Genomic DNA, 13,013 nt, shown 5'->3' with positions numbered 1-13,013 from the left:
TATGAATGCGACACACACACACAAACGCCTTATCCTCTCACTGAACTGCAACATGTCAGGAGCCGCGGTCCCCGCTCTAGTTAGCACTGTGTGTGTCTGTTTATGGGTGTGTATAGGTATGGGTGCCTGTGTATGTGTCAATGTGTGTGGGTGTGTCTGTGTGTGCGCATGTTTGTGGGTAGGTATTGGTGTGGGTGTCTGTGTATGTGTGTCTGTGGAATGTGTGTCTGTAGGGAGTGTGTGCGTGTGTCTGTGTGTGGATGGGTGTGTCTAGGTGTCTGTGGGGTGCGTGTGTGTCTGTGTATGTGTGTATGTTGGGGGGGGGGTGCCTGCATGTGTGGGTGTGCTTGTGTGTGTGTGTGCCTGTGTGTGCCTGTGGGATGTGTGGTGTGTCTATGTGTGTGTCTGTAAGGTGTGTGTGTGTCTGTAGGGTGTGTATGTGGGTATGTGGCTGTCTGTGTGTGGGATGTGTGCCTGTAGGGAGTGTGTGCGTGTGTCTGTGGGTGTGTGTGTGGGTGGGTGTGTCTGTGGGGTGTGTGTCTGTGTATGTGTCTGTGGGGTGCGTGTGTGTCTGTGTGTGTGTGTGTGGGGGGGGGGGTGCCTGCGTGTGTGGGTGTGCTTGCGTGTGCCTGTGTGTGTGTCTGTGGGATGTGTGGGTGTGCCTGTGTGTGTCTGTGGGGTGTGTGTATGTGTCTGTAGGGTGAGTGTGAGGGTCTGTGTCTCTGTGTGTGTCCGTGGGGTGTGTGTAACTCTATCTTTGCCCTTTCTACCGGCGCAGGTGGCACTGTCTCCCAGTCTGTGGTTAGCACTGGCCTCCCACTCATGAATAGTACGATAGATTACCTTCAACAGGCGCCAAAACACTCTCCCGACAAAAGATCCTTGTTAAACTCATCTGAGGCTATTTGTTCCCAAATTGTACAGAATGCCTTAAATCCCTCCGCCGTGTTATAAATGTTTCTGCAATATTGTAGAAGCATCTGAAAAGGTTCTGGCAAATCAACTGGGAATGAGGATGAGCGAGCGGCCGAAATATCCATACATTATTCGAAATACCCACATCTGACAAATAATTCAGTGTAATATTTGTCTATTGGCTTTTCAGGTAAAATCCGTCTATATCTAAAGGGAGCAAATGTGGCCAAAGCGTTAAAATCAGGCGCGCATGGTCTCATCAATCCTGTGCACAAACAAACCCAATTTCACTGCGATAATTCTGACGGGACAATTTTACTCGGTTCATGTCTGTATCGTTGCAATACAGAGCTAAAAAATGTGTTGCTGGAAAAGCGCAGCAGGTCAGGCAGCATCAAAGGAGCAGGAGAATCGACGTTTCGGACATAAGCCCTTCTTCAGCCCTTCTGATTCCTGAAGAAGGGCTCATGCCCGAAACGTCGATTCTCCTGCTCCTTTGATGCTGCCTGATCTGCTGCGCTTTTCCAGCAACACATTTTTCAGCTCTGATCTCCAGCATCTGCAGTCCTGACTTTCTCCTCTTTGCAATACAGGCCATTTTTCTTTCTAGGTAAATATCACATCAGCGACCAGGAATACCACTGACAAGTTGGCTTTGTTTGCTCCGATTTGTACTCAAATTCCACATTGTTCTGACATGAGAACCAGCTGATGTGATCATGCACTCCGGAGAGACGCGTGTTGCCGTGGCAAAGGTATTGAGTGGATAAAGGTTAAAATCAATCGAAGGCTCTCAATGTCTCTTTGGCGGCTGAGGGTGGGGGGTGGGAGGAGGGGGCGGTGGAGGGGTCCCTGAGCTGACTGGGTGACATGTGTCCAGTGGTGGTGCTTGGGAGGTGGATCCCAGTGAATGTTTGCTTTTCCTTGAGCAGCTCACCCTGTCAGCAATAAGCCAGTGAGTTGTTCAGTTTGCTGCTGGGTGCACCGGGAAGAGGCAGCGGATACCCGCAGGAGCAGCATTGTCAGTGGGAGAGCAGAGAGAGAGAGAGAAACCAGCCCCGCTCCAAACTCACCCCTCACCCCTCACCCCCACCCCCACCCCCCAACCTTGGCTGTTTGTGGCGCCGGGTTAGCGGGACGCCGACCGAGGAGAGAACCGGGATGTGTAGCGAGCAGCAGTCCCAGGGATGAGCGGCTGTGACTGGAAGGTGTGTGTACCAGGGAGGGAGCTTCTCTGCTGCTAAACGTTGGGGGGGGGGGGGGGGTGCCTGTGCGACCGGAACTGGAGCTCACACCTGATCGATGTGATTCGAAGCTGCTGCTGCTGCTGGGGGTCGCTGGACTTGTGACCGAGAGATTTCACTGAAGATGCTGTTTCATTTCGGCAGCACTCTGGCAAACCGGGCAGACTCCCGCAGCGGTTCACCGGTTGGCTTATTTCTGGTGTTTCTTTCCCAGATCGGCGTCTCCCGGTCTCTCCTAACAGGTAAGGAATTCCTGGCTCAGGTTCGGTGCGCCGGTTTTACTGAATCACGTTGAAAGGCTGCCAAACGGGCTGCTCACGACGCTGTGTTTTTTAATATTTAGGCTCCGTGGCAAGCTGTGAGAACGAAGGCGCTGTGATAGAAATCCCAAGAATTACAGACAACCCGTGCATCTCCTGTCAGTGTTTGGTAAGAGCACTTTCACCTGAACACAGAACTCAAGTGGAAGGAGCAAAGCGCCCGGTTTGAAATCTAAATAGTGACACCAAAAGCCACGTTTACTGTCGCGAGTGGTTCAGGTCATTAGGGTGACGGCTAACATTCCGGTGAAATGTTTGTAATTCGTTAGGCACCTCAGAGAGTGCTTGCAGTTTGTATTTGGAACAGAACAGAAACCCACCCAAAGATGTGCCGTTGAAAGCATCAATGTCTCAGTCCATAAGCTCGGGAGCACTGAGGAGACAAACACAGATCGATCGCTAATGCCATGCGGAACAGTGACTTAAAATATGTTTTCCGGAAAGGATCACAGCTCAAGTTCAACTGATTTTAAATTAACGTGTTCTTTTTTCATTCTGCTAAGATTGAAAAATTGAGACCGGCACTAGGCTGTCATCAGTCGGGCTGCCCGGCTCTGTGCACAGCCACATCCCAGATCCCATCCCGCAGCTGCTCGGCCCGACCACAGAATGCTAGCCCGAGGGAGGCTGAGCCCGTCCAGTTGTGTTAAGAATGGGAGGGCTGTTGCGGTTCTGTATGACTCCTGACACATACATATGCACGCACAGCTACCCATATACACATCCATCCACCCACCCACACACACACACACACACACATTTACAGGTTAACTTCCCCCAGCGGAAATCTCTGCCCTCTGTCAACCACTGCCGGTCACCCACGCATTGCAGTTTGCTTTTCTGCAGCCTGCACTCAATTTAATTCGCTGCTTATTACCTGCAGCCAGCTCATGTCCGTCCATATGTTCGGAACTCTTGCAGTCCAACAAAAAAAATCCATATATCATTCCCGATTTCAATATGCAAACTCAAATTTAACATTTATATCCCTATAAATACAGGACACCTAAACTCGTTATCGTGTCGATGTTAATATGGTGAGTGCAGGTGTTCCCTCTTATGCACTTTATGGATGCATTGTCGTAAATCCATTCACAATTCACAGCCAGGAAGAGGTTATAGTCTCAAAGTTCCGCATCATTTTGTTTCTCTAAGTCAAACCTGCAAGCTTTTGGAAATCTGTAACAAAAACAGGAAACCTTAGCGGCTCAGGCAGTATCCGTGGCAAGAATTAGGCAACGTAAGGATTGCCGGAGTTTCCGGGAATGTGGATCATGGGGTGATCATCATTTTGAAAGTAAATCTAGGGAGACCCCACTGTGGAAGCTGCGCCTTCTCGTTGCCCCCTTTGCCCATCTGTCTAGTGACCTGCAACGGCCCCGGGCATCACTCGGGACGCTCTGGGCCATCTTTGCTTCAACGGAATTTCACAGGAACATAGCAGACGATCCGGCGTCTACCCGGAAATTCGATGAGGGGAGTGGAAAGCCTCAGTTCATTTACATCGCTCCCCCTGCGCAATCCCATCTCTACTGACTGCCAGAGTTGGCGAGGCAGGGGTTTCTCTGCAGGCATTGCCCTGTAGGAGACGGAATCTGGTCCGAGAGTTTTACTTGGAAATTAGGGGCGTATTCCACCTCCCCCCCCCCCCCCCCCCCCAATCACAGTGATTGCACTGAACTGAGCTGAGGTTGCATCTTATTAAAATTGTTCAGGACGGAAGGAAAGGGCACAGCAACGTCAGCGGTTGAGGCACGTTGCAAAAAGATAACATTGGGCGGGCAAACAGGACCACAAGCGGTAAACTAACAGTGGAGGAGCGGGCCTTGTCTCTACTGATCCACAATTCCTCAGGTGCCCTGTGTTCTGCAACATTCTAATAGTCAGGTGAGAATTTCTCTCAGAACTGCATCCCATGACAAGTCAGGTTACTTTCTACTGTAGTAAGGGCTGAGCCAGTTTAATTTCTTGTCAATTGTAACAGTGGGGGAATTCAGCAATGATAATGCTATTGAATGGCAACCGGAGATGGTTGATGCTTGTGTGGTGCAAATGTTACTTACTACTTATGAGCCCAAGCCTGGATTTTGTTCAGATCTCGCTGCACATGGACATTGGCTGTTTCAGTGAGGAATTCCGAAATAAACCGAACACTGCAATCATCAGAAGCATCACATGAGGAATGTAATTAATGAAGCAACTGAGGTTGGTTGGGCATGGGACAGAATCCTGAGGCAATAGGATCCTTGTGGTAAATTGGTAGTGTCTCTATCTCTGAACCAGCAGGCCTGGGTTCAAGTCCCACCTGCTCCAGAGGTATGAAATCACCAGATTTGTGAAATAACATCCTTGAACAAGTTGATGAGGAAAATACTGATCTGAGACACCAAGTGATGCTCTTGTGATGCTATCTATAGCATGGCCCCTACCTCTAGGGAAGGAAATAAGTTGTACCCAGAGGGACTGCTGCAGAGATGTCCAAATGACCAACACAGGAGTTTCATCTGACTTCAAACAATGTAACCTTACTGACAGTGTAGCAAATAGCAATAATTCCAATTCCACATGATGCAACAATTGGCCATCCCTAATTGTCCTGGATAAAATAGATAGTGTTTATACGGTGCCTTTCTCAACCTCAGGACATCTGGAGGCATGTACAACCAGTGAGATAGTTTGATAGTGTAATCACTGTTCTAGTGTAGGAAACATTGATACTGCTTGTAGTGGATTTGATACAACTTTGTATTTTACTAGGCCATTTTAGAAGGCAATTAAGAGTCAGTCTCAATCCTGTGGATCTGGAGTCAGAGTAATGTTAGCAGATTTCCTTTCCTAAATAACAGTAATGCGGCAGTTATATTTTTACAATAATCTGACAGTTTCATGGTCACTTCAACTGAGACCAGTTTGTTATTAACAAAATTTTGAAAGTGAATTCTAATTCTGAATTTGTCACAGTAAAACTTAAACTCACATTGTCTGAATTATGGGTTCAGCAACATAATCATTACAGTATCATTTTAAAATCATCTGAATGGATTATTGCCATGTTCGGTTGTACTAATACCTGGCATTTTGATTCCTTCACTGTACAAATTATGCATGCACTGTCAGTGTTAACCTGCTTCATGATTAGATGCAATCTTTCTAGTGAGTTGCAGATCTTACAGCAGTGAGATCCCCTGGTAGGAGTACCTACAACAGGGCAGTAAGTGGATAAGGCAGATCTAAATTGTACATCTTACTTTGTGTGCTGAGTTCGTTGTAGGTTCCAGGCCTCCAGTTCATTATGGCTACAAGCATGTTGCTTTTTAGATTCTGTTCAGATGGTTGAGGGGATGTAAAATTATTATTTTTTTAATTTGAAGATGACCAAGGAATTGGTAGCCCACCCTTAAGCTGCACTGCCAAATCGGGTCATTTGTCATATTCACATTTACGTGTGTTCTTGGTAGACTCAAAATTTATCACAATTGAATTGAAATGTGTTTGGCTTGTGATTGATGTGATGCTCTATTTTATAACTGTAAACCTTTCTTGCTGAATTTTGTTAATTCGTCTCTCATGTATCCAGAAACTTTAGAAGCTACAGTTTATTCCTCATTTAACATGCTCCATAATTTAAAATTTCATTCAAAATTTGTTCTTTTCCCATTTATTTCCTGATTAAGCCTCTTTGCCAGGGATTGTTAAGGATCTAACCAACACTGGAATTCACCAAATTCCATCACATTATTCTTCAGTTCCTTTTTGAGCTTCCCTTAAATGCACCTATACTATTCACCTCAACTACTCCTGGATAGTGACTTCCAAAATTCTCAATACTATCTGCTTCAAAGCGTTTCTCCTGAATACTGGATTTTATAGTGGCTGGTTTATATTTATCTCCCCTAGTTTTGATCATGTGCTAATGGAAATACTTTCTACCTCAATGCTATCAATCCCTTTCATCATTTTCATAATCATTTTCAGATCAGGCAATTTCTTTACGAGTTAATAGCACCCTGGCCTGTTCAGCTTTTCCTGATTGGTAGTTAAGGAATCATGGTTGTACATTTGTTTATGTCATCTCCTGTATCTCTTAATTGAAATTGTTCAAGTGACAAGACTGTAGCATTCTGCTTTCTCCATCATGCAGCAAATTGTAAAAATCTAGTGTTCCCCTTATTGCTTGCTACTGTAGACACTTTGTTATGGTGGTGTGCATGAGAACTGGGGTTTGTAGTTTTTTTGTGGTGTATTTAATAGCTTAGTTATGGTGACTGGAGAGTAAACCTGAATGATTCAAAGGCTAAAAGTGGTTTGGAATTCCTTGTAATGGTATTTAACATAACTGAACCAAGCAGATCAGAAGCTCCTAACTTCAGTTTTGGTTTGCACTAAGTTGGAATGATACCTGAGAGGCCACAGCAACAGTATTGGTCTCAGTACTTATCATAGTTGAGAGAAGAGTAAACAAATCAGAATTCCCATGCTCTCACTGTTCTGCAGTGATTGTTCTTGGACTAGTGTGTTTCATAGTTTGTGAAAACTAATTCCTGTGGAAAGCCCCAATGTATTTCTCCTTTTTCACTTTTCTGGGAGTGATAACTTGCCTAAGCGGCCTCTACAGATTAAGAGACTTACTCTTTAAAGAATGGAAGTCCACTGAAGGACATGGCCATTCATCCAAAGTCATTAGGACTTCCTGTGTTGCTTTCATCTGTCTTTTCCAATGATCCTCCATGGTTCATGTCTTAGAGAAATGTCTATTCTGCTTTGTTAAAAAAACTGCTACTTGAGGAGAAATTTCAATCGAAGTTGCATTCAACCATCACTCATGAAACAGAAAAATGAAATTGCAGAAGAGTGGAGTTAAGAAATATTTTAACTCTCAGAGACTTTCCCTCAAGATATCTTTGGAGATTTGGGCTGCATGGTGGCTTAGTGTTCAGCACTGCTGCCTCACAGTGCTACAGTCCTAGGTTTGATTCTTTGGGTGACTGTGTGGAGTTTGCACCCTCTCCCCATGTCTGCTTGGATTTCCTCTGGTGCTCCAGTTTTCTCCCACAGTCTCAAGATGTGCAGGTTAGGTGAATTGGTCATGCTAAATTGCCCAGTAGTGTCTGGGGTGTGCAGTTTAGGTGGATTTAGCCACAGTAAAAATGTGGGATTACAGAATAGAGTGCAGTGGTCTTTGGAGGGTCAGTGCAGATTCAGTAGGCTGAGTGGCCTCTTTCTGCACTGTAGAGATTCTCTTCTGCTTCCATATTGCAAGCTTGGCCAGGCACTGCTTACAGTCTGGAGCAAGTGAAGACCCCAGGAAATTCTCCCTGTGTTATTTTAATAGTCCATCTGTGGACTCATATAGACTTACTATGTACTCAAGATGCCTGTTGGTCTTTGCATTAATATACAGCTGGTGAGAAGAAATCAGCTGCTACTTACACCACCTATTCAATTTTATATCCTATTGATTTTAATAAAGTGTGTAAAATAACACTGCTGGTGATTTTGTGCTGTTGCTCGTTAACAATTTCAGCCTGTCATCCCATGTTATCTGGAGTTTCCATGGAGATAGGAAGACTTGCAACTCTCTACTGCCTATCTCAACCTCAGGACATCCAAAAGTGCTTTATAGCTAATGAAGTACTTTGGTTTTGAAGCCACTGTTATAACATAGGGAATCAGTGGGAGGCTGTGCTTCAGAAGCAAAACCTTTGTGGTGATGCGACCATGGTGATCTTTCAGTTTGATTGCAGAAAAGAATTTTCCATGTATGATATGGACTGCTGTGTTTTCTCTTTCTGTTAGATACTCAATAAGTTCATGTCACTGTAGGTTGAAGAGGCCAGTAACCTGTTGTCTGATGAGTGGGGTGAGAACTCACATGGACCTGAAAGCCCTTACTGGGAGTTCCGAACTGGAGGGATTAACACTATGTCTGGATTACTACTGCTGAGAAATCAAGTGAATCTAATTCGCTTGATATAGCGAGGATCTACAGTAGCAGCTAGCTTCCTTTGTAATGTAATCGCGAGCACTCCATTTTAGACTACTTTCTTTGACTGTGCTTGTGTTGAAAGTTAATGTGGATTTCCTGTTCTGTTTACACAAAAATTCATCCAAAGCCCTGCCGTTTATAAAAAGATTCATTCTGGCAGCTTGTCCCGTTTAAATGGATTGCAGCTCTGCAGTTAGTGAATTACGAACAAATGTTTATCAACACAGATTGCAACCTGGTCATCCAATTTTTTGGGGGAAGCTCGGTTCCTGTTTGGGTGAATAAACAAAGTTGCCTGTTTAGTTGCAATCTGTGCACAATTATACCCAATTTTATGCAGAGGACTCTTGCCAAATCGAGACTAGATTGAGATTTTCCGAAGCAATTTCATTTTGTAGCTGGCAAGAAAGGAAGGTGTCATCAGCTCAGCCTGGTGCCAGTCCCAGGATTAAAGAGCAGCATGTAACATAGGGCACTTCCCAATCCTTCAGCTGTTTGCAGTCTTTAGTTGCCAGGTCTCTCCAGCATCTTTTTTATGTATTCATTTGTGGGATGTGGCCATTATGGCCGGCCTACACTTATTGTCCGTATCTATTTATCCTTAAGAAAGTGGCGGTGAGCTGCCTTCTTGAATCGCTGCGGTCCACCTGCTGTGGGTTAACCCACAATGCCCTTAGGGAGGGAATTCCAGGATTTTGACCTAGTGACAGTGAAGGAACGGTAATATATTTCCAAGTCAAGATGGTGAGTGGCTTGGACAGGAACTTGAAGCTGGTGATGTTCTCATGTATTCACTGCCCTTTTCCTTCTGGGTGGAAGTGGTCATGGGTTTGGAAGGTGCTGTCTAAGGATCTTTGGTGAATTTCTGCAGTGCATCTTGTAGATAGTACACATAACTGCTACTGAGTGTCCATGGTGGAGGAAGTGGATGTCTGTGGACGTAGTGTCAATCAAGCGGGCTGCTTTGTCATGGATGGTGTCAAGCTTTCTGAGAGTTGTTGGGGCTGCACTCATCTAGGCAAGTGGGGAGTAAACCTTCACACTTCTGACTTGTGCCTTGCAGATGGTGAATAGACTTTGGGGAGTCAGGAGATGAGTTATTTGTTGCAGTATTCCTAGCCTCTGATCTCCTTTTGTAGCCACTGTGTTTATGTGTTTATCTAAAGGCTCATGTTAGGCATGTGAGGGGGTATTGACCACTCATCCAGGTGGCTGCAGCTCAAAAACCCTCAACACCACGTATGGGGGAACAGGTAACTGGATGACCATCTGAGCTCAGAATCAGTGTCTGCAGGCATCCACCATTACCACCACATACTGTCTATATTGACATATCCCTCCTCAGTGAATTTTGCCACCATGAAGGATCAGGCCAGTAGGCAGATGGGAACATGACACTTACAATCTTACCTCCAAGTCACACCTCATTCTGACGTAGCCACAAATGGGCATTCGTTTACTGTTGCTGGGTCAATATCTTAAAACTCTTGACCTCACTCTGTCACAAAAATACTGTGGTTATAAAACATAGCAGCAAGGAGGCCCATTGCAGTTTCTGAGACTCACCAGTGTGAGGTAAATTAATGACATCCTTACCAGCAATGCCTATACCTTGAAAATGAATGTTTTAAAAGTCATTGTGAGTGATGCATTCTAGATGTTACAGCTGTCTCCAAAATGCTTACTTTGTTTAAATGACCACATTTTATCAAGATTTGCACTGAATGACATACAAAACATTGTGTTACAGAATGAACAGGTTTGGTTTCCTAAGTCAGTGATAAGATGTTAATAGCCCCAGGATTTTCAGGGGTTGACTGGATGTAACATTGGCAAAGTTAGACAAATGGACTGCAGGATACCCAAACTGACCCCTCTCCCAAAGGATAGTGAAGAACACTATCTAACTAACCATATTAGCAGTGCTAACACCAGCGACTGAAGAATTTGAAGGTGATGGTGATGATGTCCCAAGTATCTGCTGCCTTTGTCCTTCTAGATAGAAGTGGTCATGGGTTTGGAAGATGGTGTCTCAGGATTTTTAGTGAATTTCTGCAGTGTATCTTGTAGATAGTACACACTACTGCTACTGAGTGTCAATGGTGGAGGGAGTGGATGCAGGATGCTCAAACTGAACCCTCTCCCAAAGGATAGTGAAGAACATTAGCAAACTTACCATATTATCAGTGCCAATTCCAGCAACTGAAGAATTTTCTGTGGTCACTGGGAGAATTGGAGACATAGAACTAATTTTTGCACTAGGAGAAAGTGAGGACTGCAGATGCTGGAGATCAGAGCTGAAAAATGTGTTGCTGGAAAAGCGCAGCAGGTCAGGCAGCATCCAAGGAGCAGGAGAATCGATATTTCGGGCATAAGCCCTTCTTCAGGAATGAGGAAGGTATGTCAAGCAGGCTAAGATAAAAGGTAGGGAGGAGGGACTTGGGGGAGGGGCATTCCCAATTACCTGATTCCAATTACCTGATTCAATTTCCACTGGCTATTGATCTTTTTTACAAATTACCTGCTCGATATTACTTAAGCCAGCGTGACCACGTTTTTAAAAATTCAGAAGCTATATTAAATTAAAGCATTGCAGTGGAATAATGCGTATCTCAGCCTAATTAAAATTTTCTAACAGAGAATTTCACAGGATGTCTTACACTGACTGACTGCAGCTGTTATATGCCATTGATACACACAGTCCAGGTTTCACAACGGTGGAGTTCAGTAATGAACACTAGGAGATTTGCTGACTTTGCATGGCCACTAACTGAACCCGCAATTTAATTACAGCCACGAACTCATCTACTGGGAGCTGTTGTTTTGAATATTTGTCATTTAGTTTTATTAGGAGAGGAGAAATTAATTAAAATGTCCACTTTTTTTTGCACTAACAAAGACTTGTCAACGTGATGTCCATATGTGGGCAACACTACCTTTCCTTTTGACCCATAAAATTCAAAATGATCCTGGGGTTACATTGATTGTACAGCACTGAAACAGGCCATTCAGTTCAACTGATCCTGTTCCCAAGTAGCCTCATCATTCATCTAACCCCATCAATATAACCTGTGTTCCTTTCTCGCTCATTTGTTTATCTAGTTTCCTCATAAATTTATCACTTCATTCATCCCTTGATAGTGAATTCCACATTCTCACAATTTCCTGGTTAAAAATTATTGGTTTTATTATTTTTGGTTTCCACCACATAATGAAAACGTTTTCTTCATGTCTGTCCTTTCAAACCTTTCATAATTTTATAAATATCTGTCTAGCCCCACCCCAAGTCTTTTTTTCTAGGGATCAGTAGGATTCTCTTGATCAGTTCCTTTCTGGATGCAAGACTATCAGCCTTTCCTTGAAGCTTTTTCAAATACTACCTCACATCTGGTCAGCCAAATATTCCAGGTCCCATAGATGTTGAAGGAAAGATCCTGGAATATGTTGAGCACTTCCTCTACCTTTGCAGCCACCTCTCTCAAAAGACAAGGATATTCGATGCCAGATCAGCTGCACCAGCTCAGCCTTCTGTAACCTATGGCAGAAAGAGTGTGACAACAAAGAACTCTACAAGTCAGCAAAGCTCCTAATGTAAGGAACAGTTCTCGTCACTGAACTCCATTGCTGAGACCTGGACTATATCAATGGCAGATAACAGCATGAGATAAATTTTATTAGCAAAGCTTCCATCCCATCCTCCAGATCCAATAGGAGGACCATCAAACAAACACTGATGTCCTTGAAGCCAGGTCCACAAGTACTCAGACAAAGCTCCCGCAAAATCAGATTCAATGAACTAACATTGTGGCCAGATGAAGCAAGAAAAAGAAGCAAGTCCCACACTCCAGATCCCCCCGTCTCATGAGATGTCCTGCCCTCTGTGCCAATGGACCTGTGGGTTAAGAATTGCTCTTCTAAGTCACATAAAGAGGCAAGGCAGAAAATGATAATCTTCAGTCAATGCAACCTCAAAGCGAAGGATAGCAAATGGCAATGACATGTATGAGCAACCTTTCTCAGTGAATATAAAAATATCCATGTTTTTCCTTCGCTATTTTCAATGTCAAAACTCGCCTTTTCATCATACCCACTTTCAATATGTGTTTTCGGAGAGTATGCTGTGCAGTGTGTGAGTTTGAATGCGGAGTCTCACTGAGGGGAGAGAATGCCTTCAACTTGGATGAGAGGTCAACATTATTCCCAATCTTCAGGCTGTTAATTGTATTAACCGGACTAACAGGAGCACCAGAAATAACGCACTAATTTCTCTGGATCTCCTAGTGAGCCAGGCTCTGCACTTGGGGTTCAATCCCTGAAAGATTTCCTTGTTCCTAAAACTCTAGGGAGAAAGAAAACAAAGCATATAGTGTTAGTTTTCCCAGTGATATGGTTAGATTGGAGTGCCAGATTTTGTGAGGCTGTAAGTTTAAAAATAATTAGATATTTGTGACTCTGATATTCTTAGATCTTTTGGCTGTTTGGCCTTGTAAAGACTTTTGATGCAATTTTTAGTAAAACATTCCTTTTTAAGTGTAGCTTACAGGTTCG

The 13,013-nt window shown here is 44.2% G+C and overlaps 1 protein-coding gene across 1 annotated transcript in view; it reads left to right on the top strand.

Moving 5' to 3' along the window:
- Positions 1-1,820: 1,820 nt before the first annotated feature.
- bmper (BMP binding endothelial regulator) overlaps positions 1,821-13,013 on the top strand; it is a 67,563-nt gene continuing 56,370 nt past the window's right edge. The window contains exons 1-2 of the mRNA XM_072571012.1: positions 1,821-2,401; positions 2,503-2,588. Of these exons, the coding sequence (XP_072427113.1) occupies positions 2,284-2,401; positions 2,503-2,588 (204 nt within the window). The 5' untranslated portion in view covers positions 1,821-2,283. The remainder of the gene's footprint in view (positions 2,402-2,502; positions 2,589-13,013) is intronic.

Source organism: Chiloscyllium punctatum, chromosome 5 (assembly GCF_047496795.1).
Source record: "Chiloscyllium punctatum isolate Juve2018m chromosome 5, sChiPun1.3, whole genome shotgun sequence".
Classification (NCBI taxonomy): domain Eukaryota; kingdom Metazoa; phylum Chordata; class Chondrichthyes; order Orectolobiformes; family Hemiscylliidae; genus Chiloscyllium; species Chiloscyllium punctatum.
This window is presented reverse-complemented; position numbering and strand designations above follow the sequence as displayed.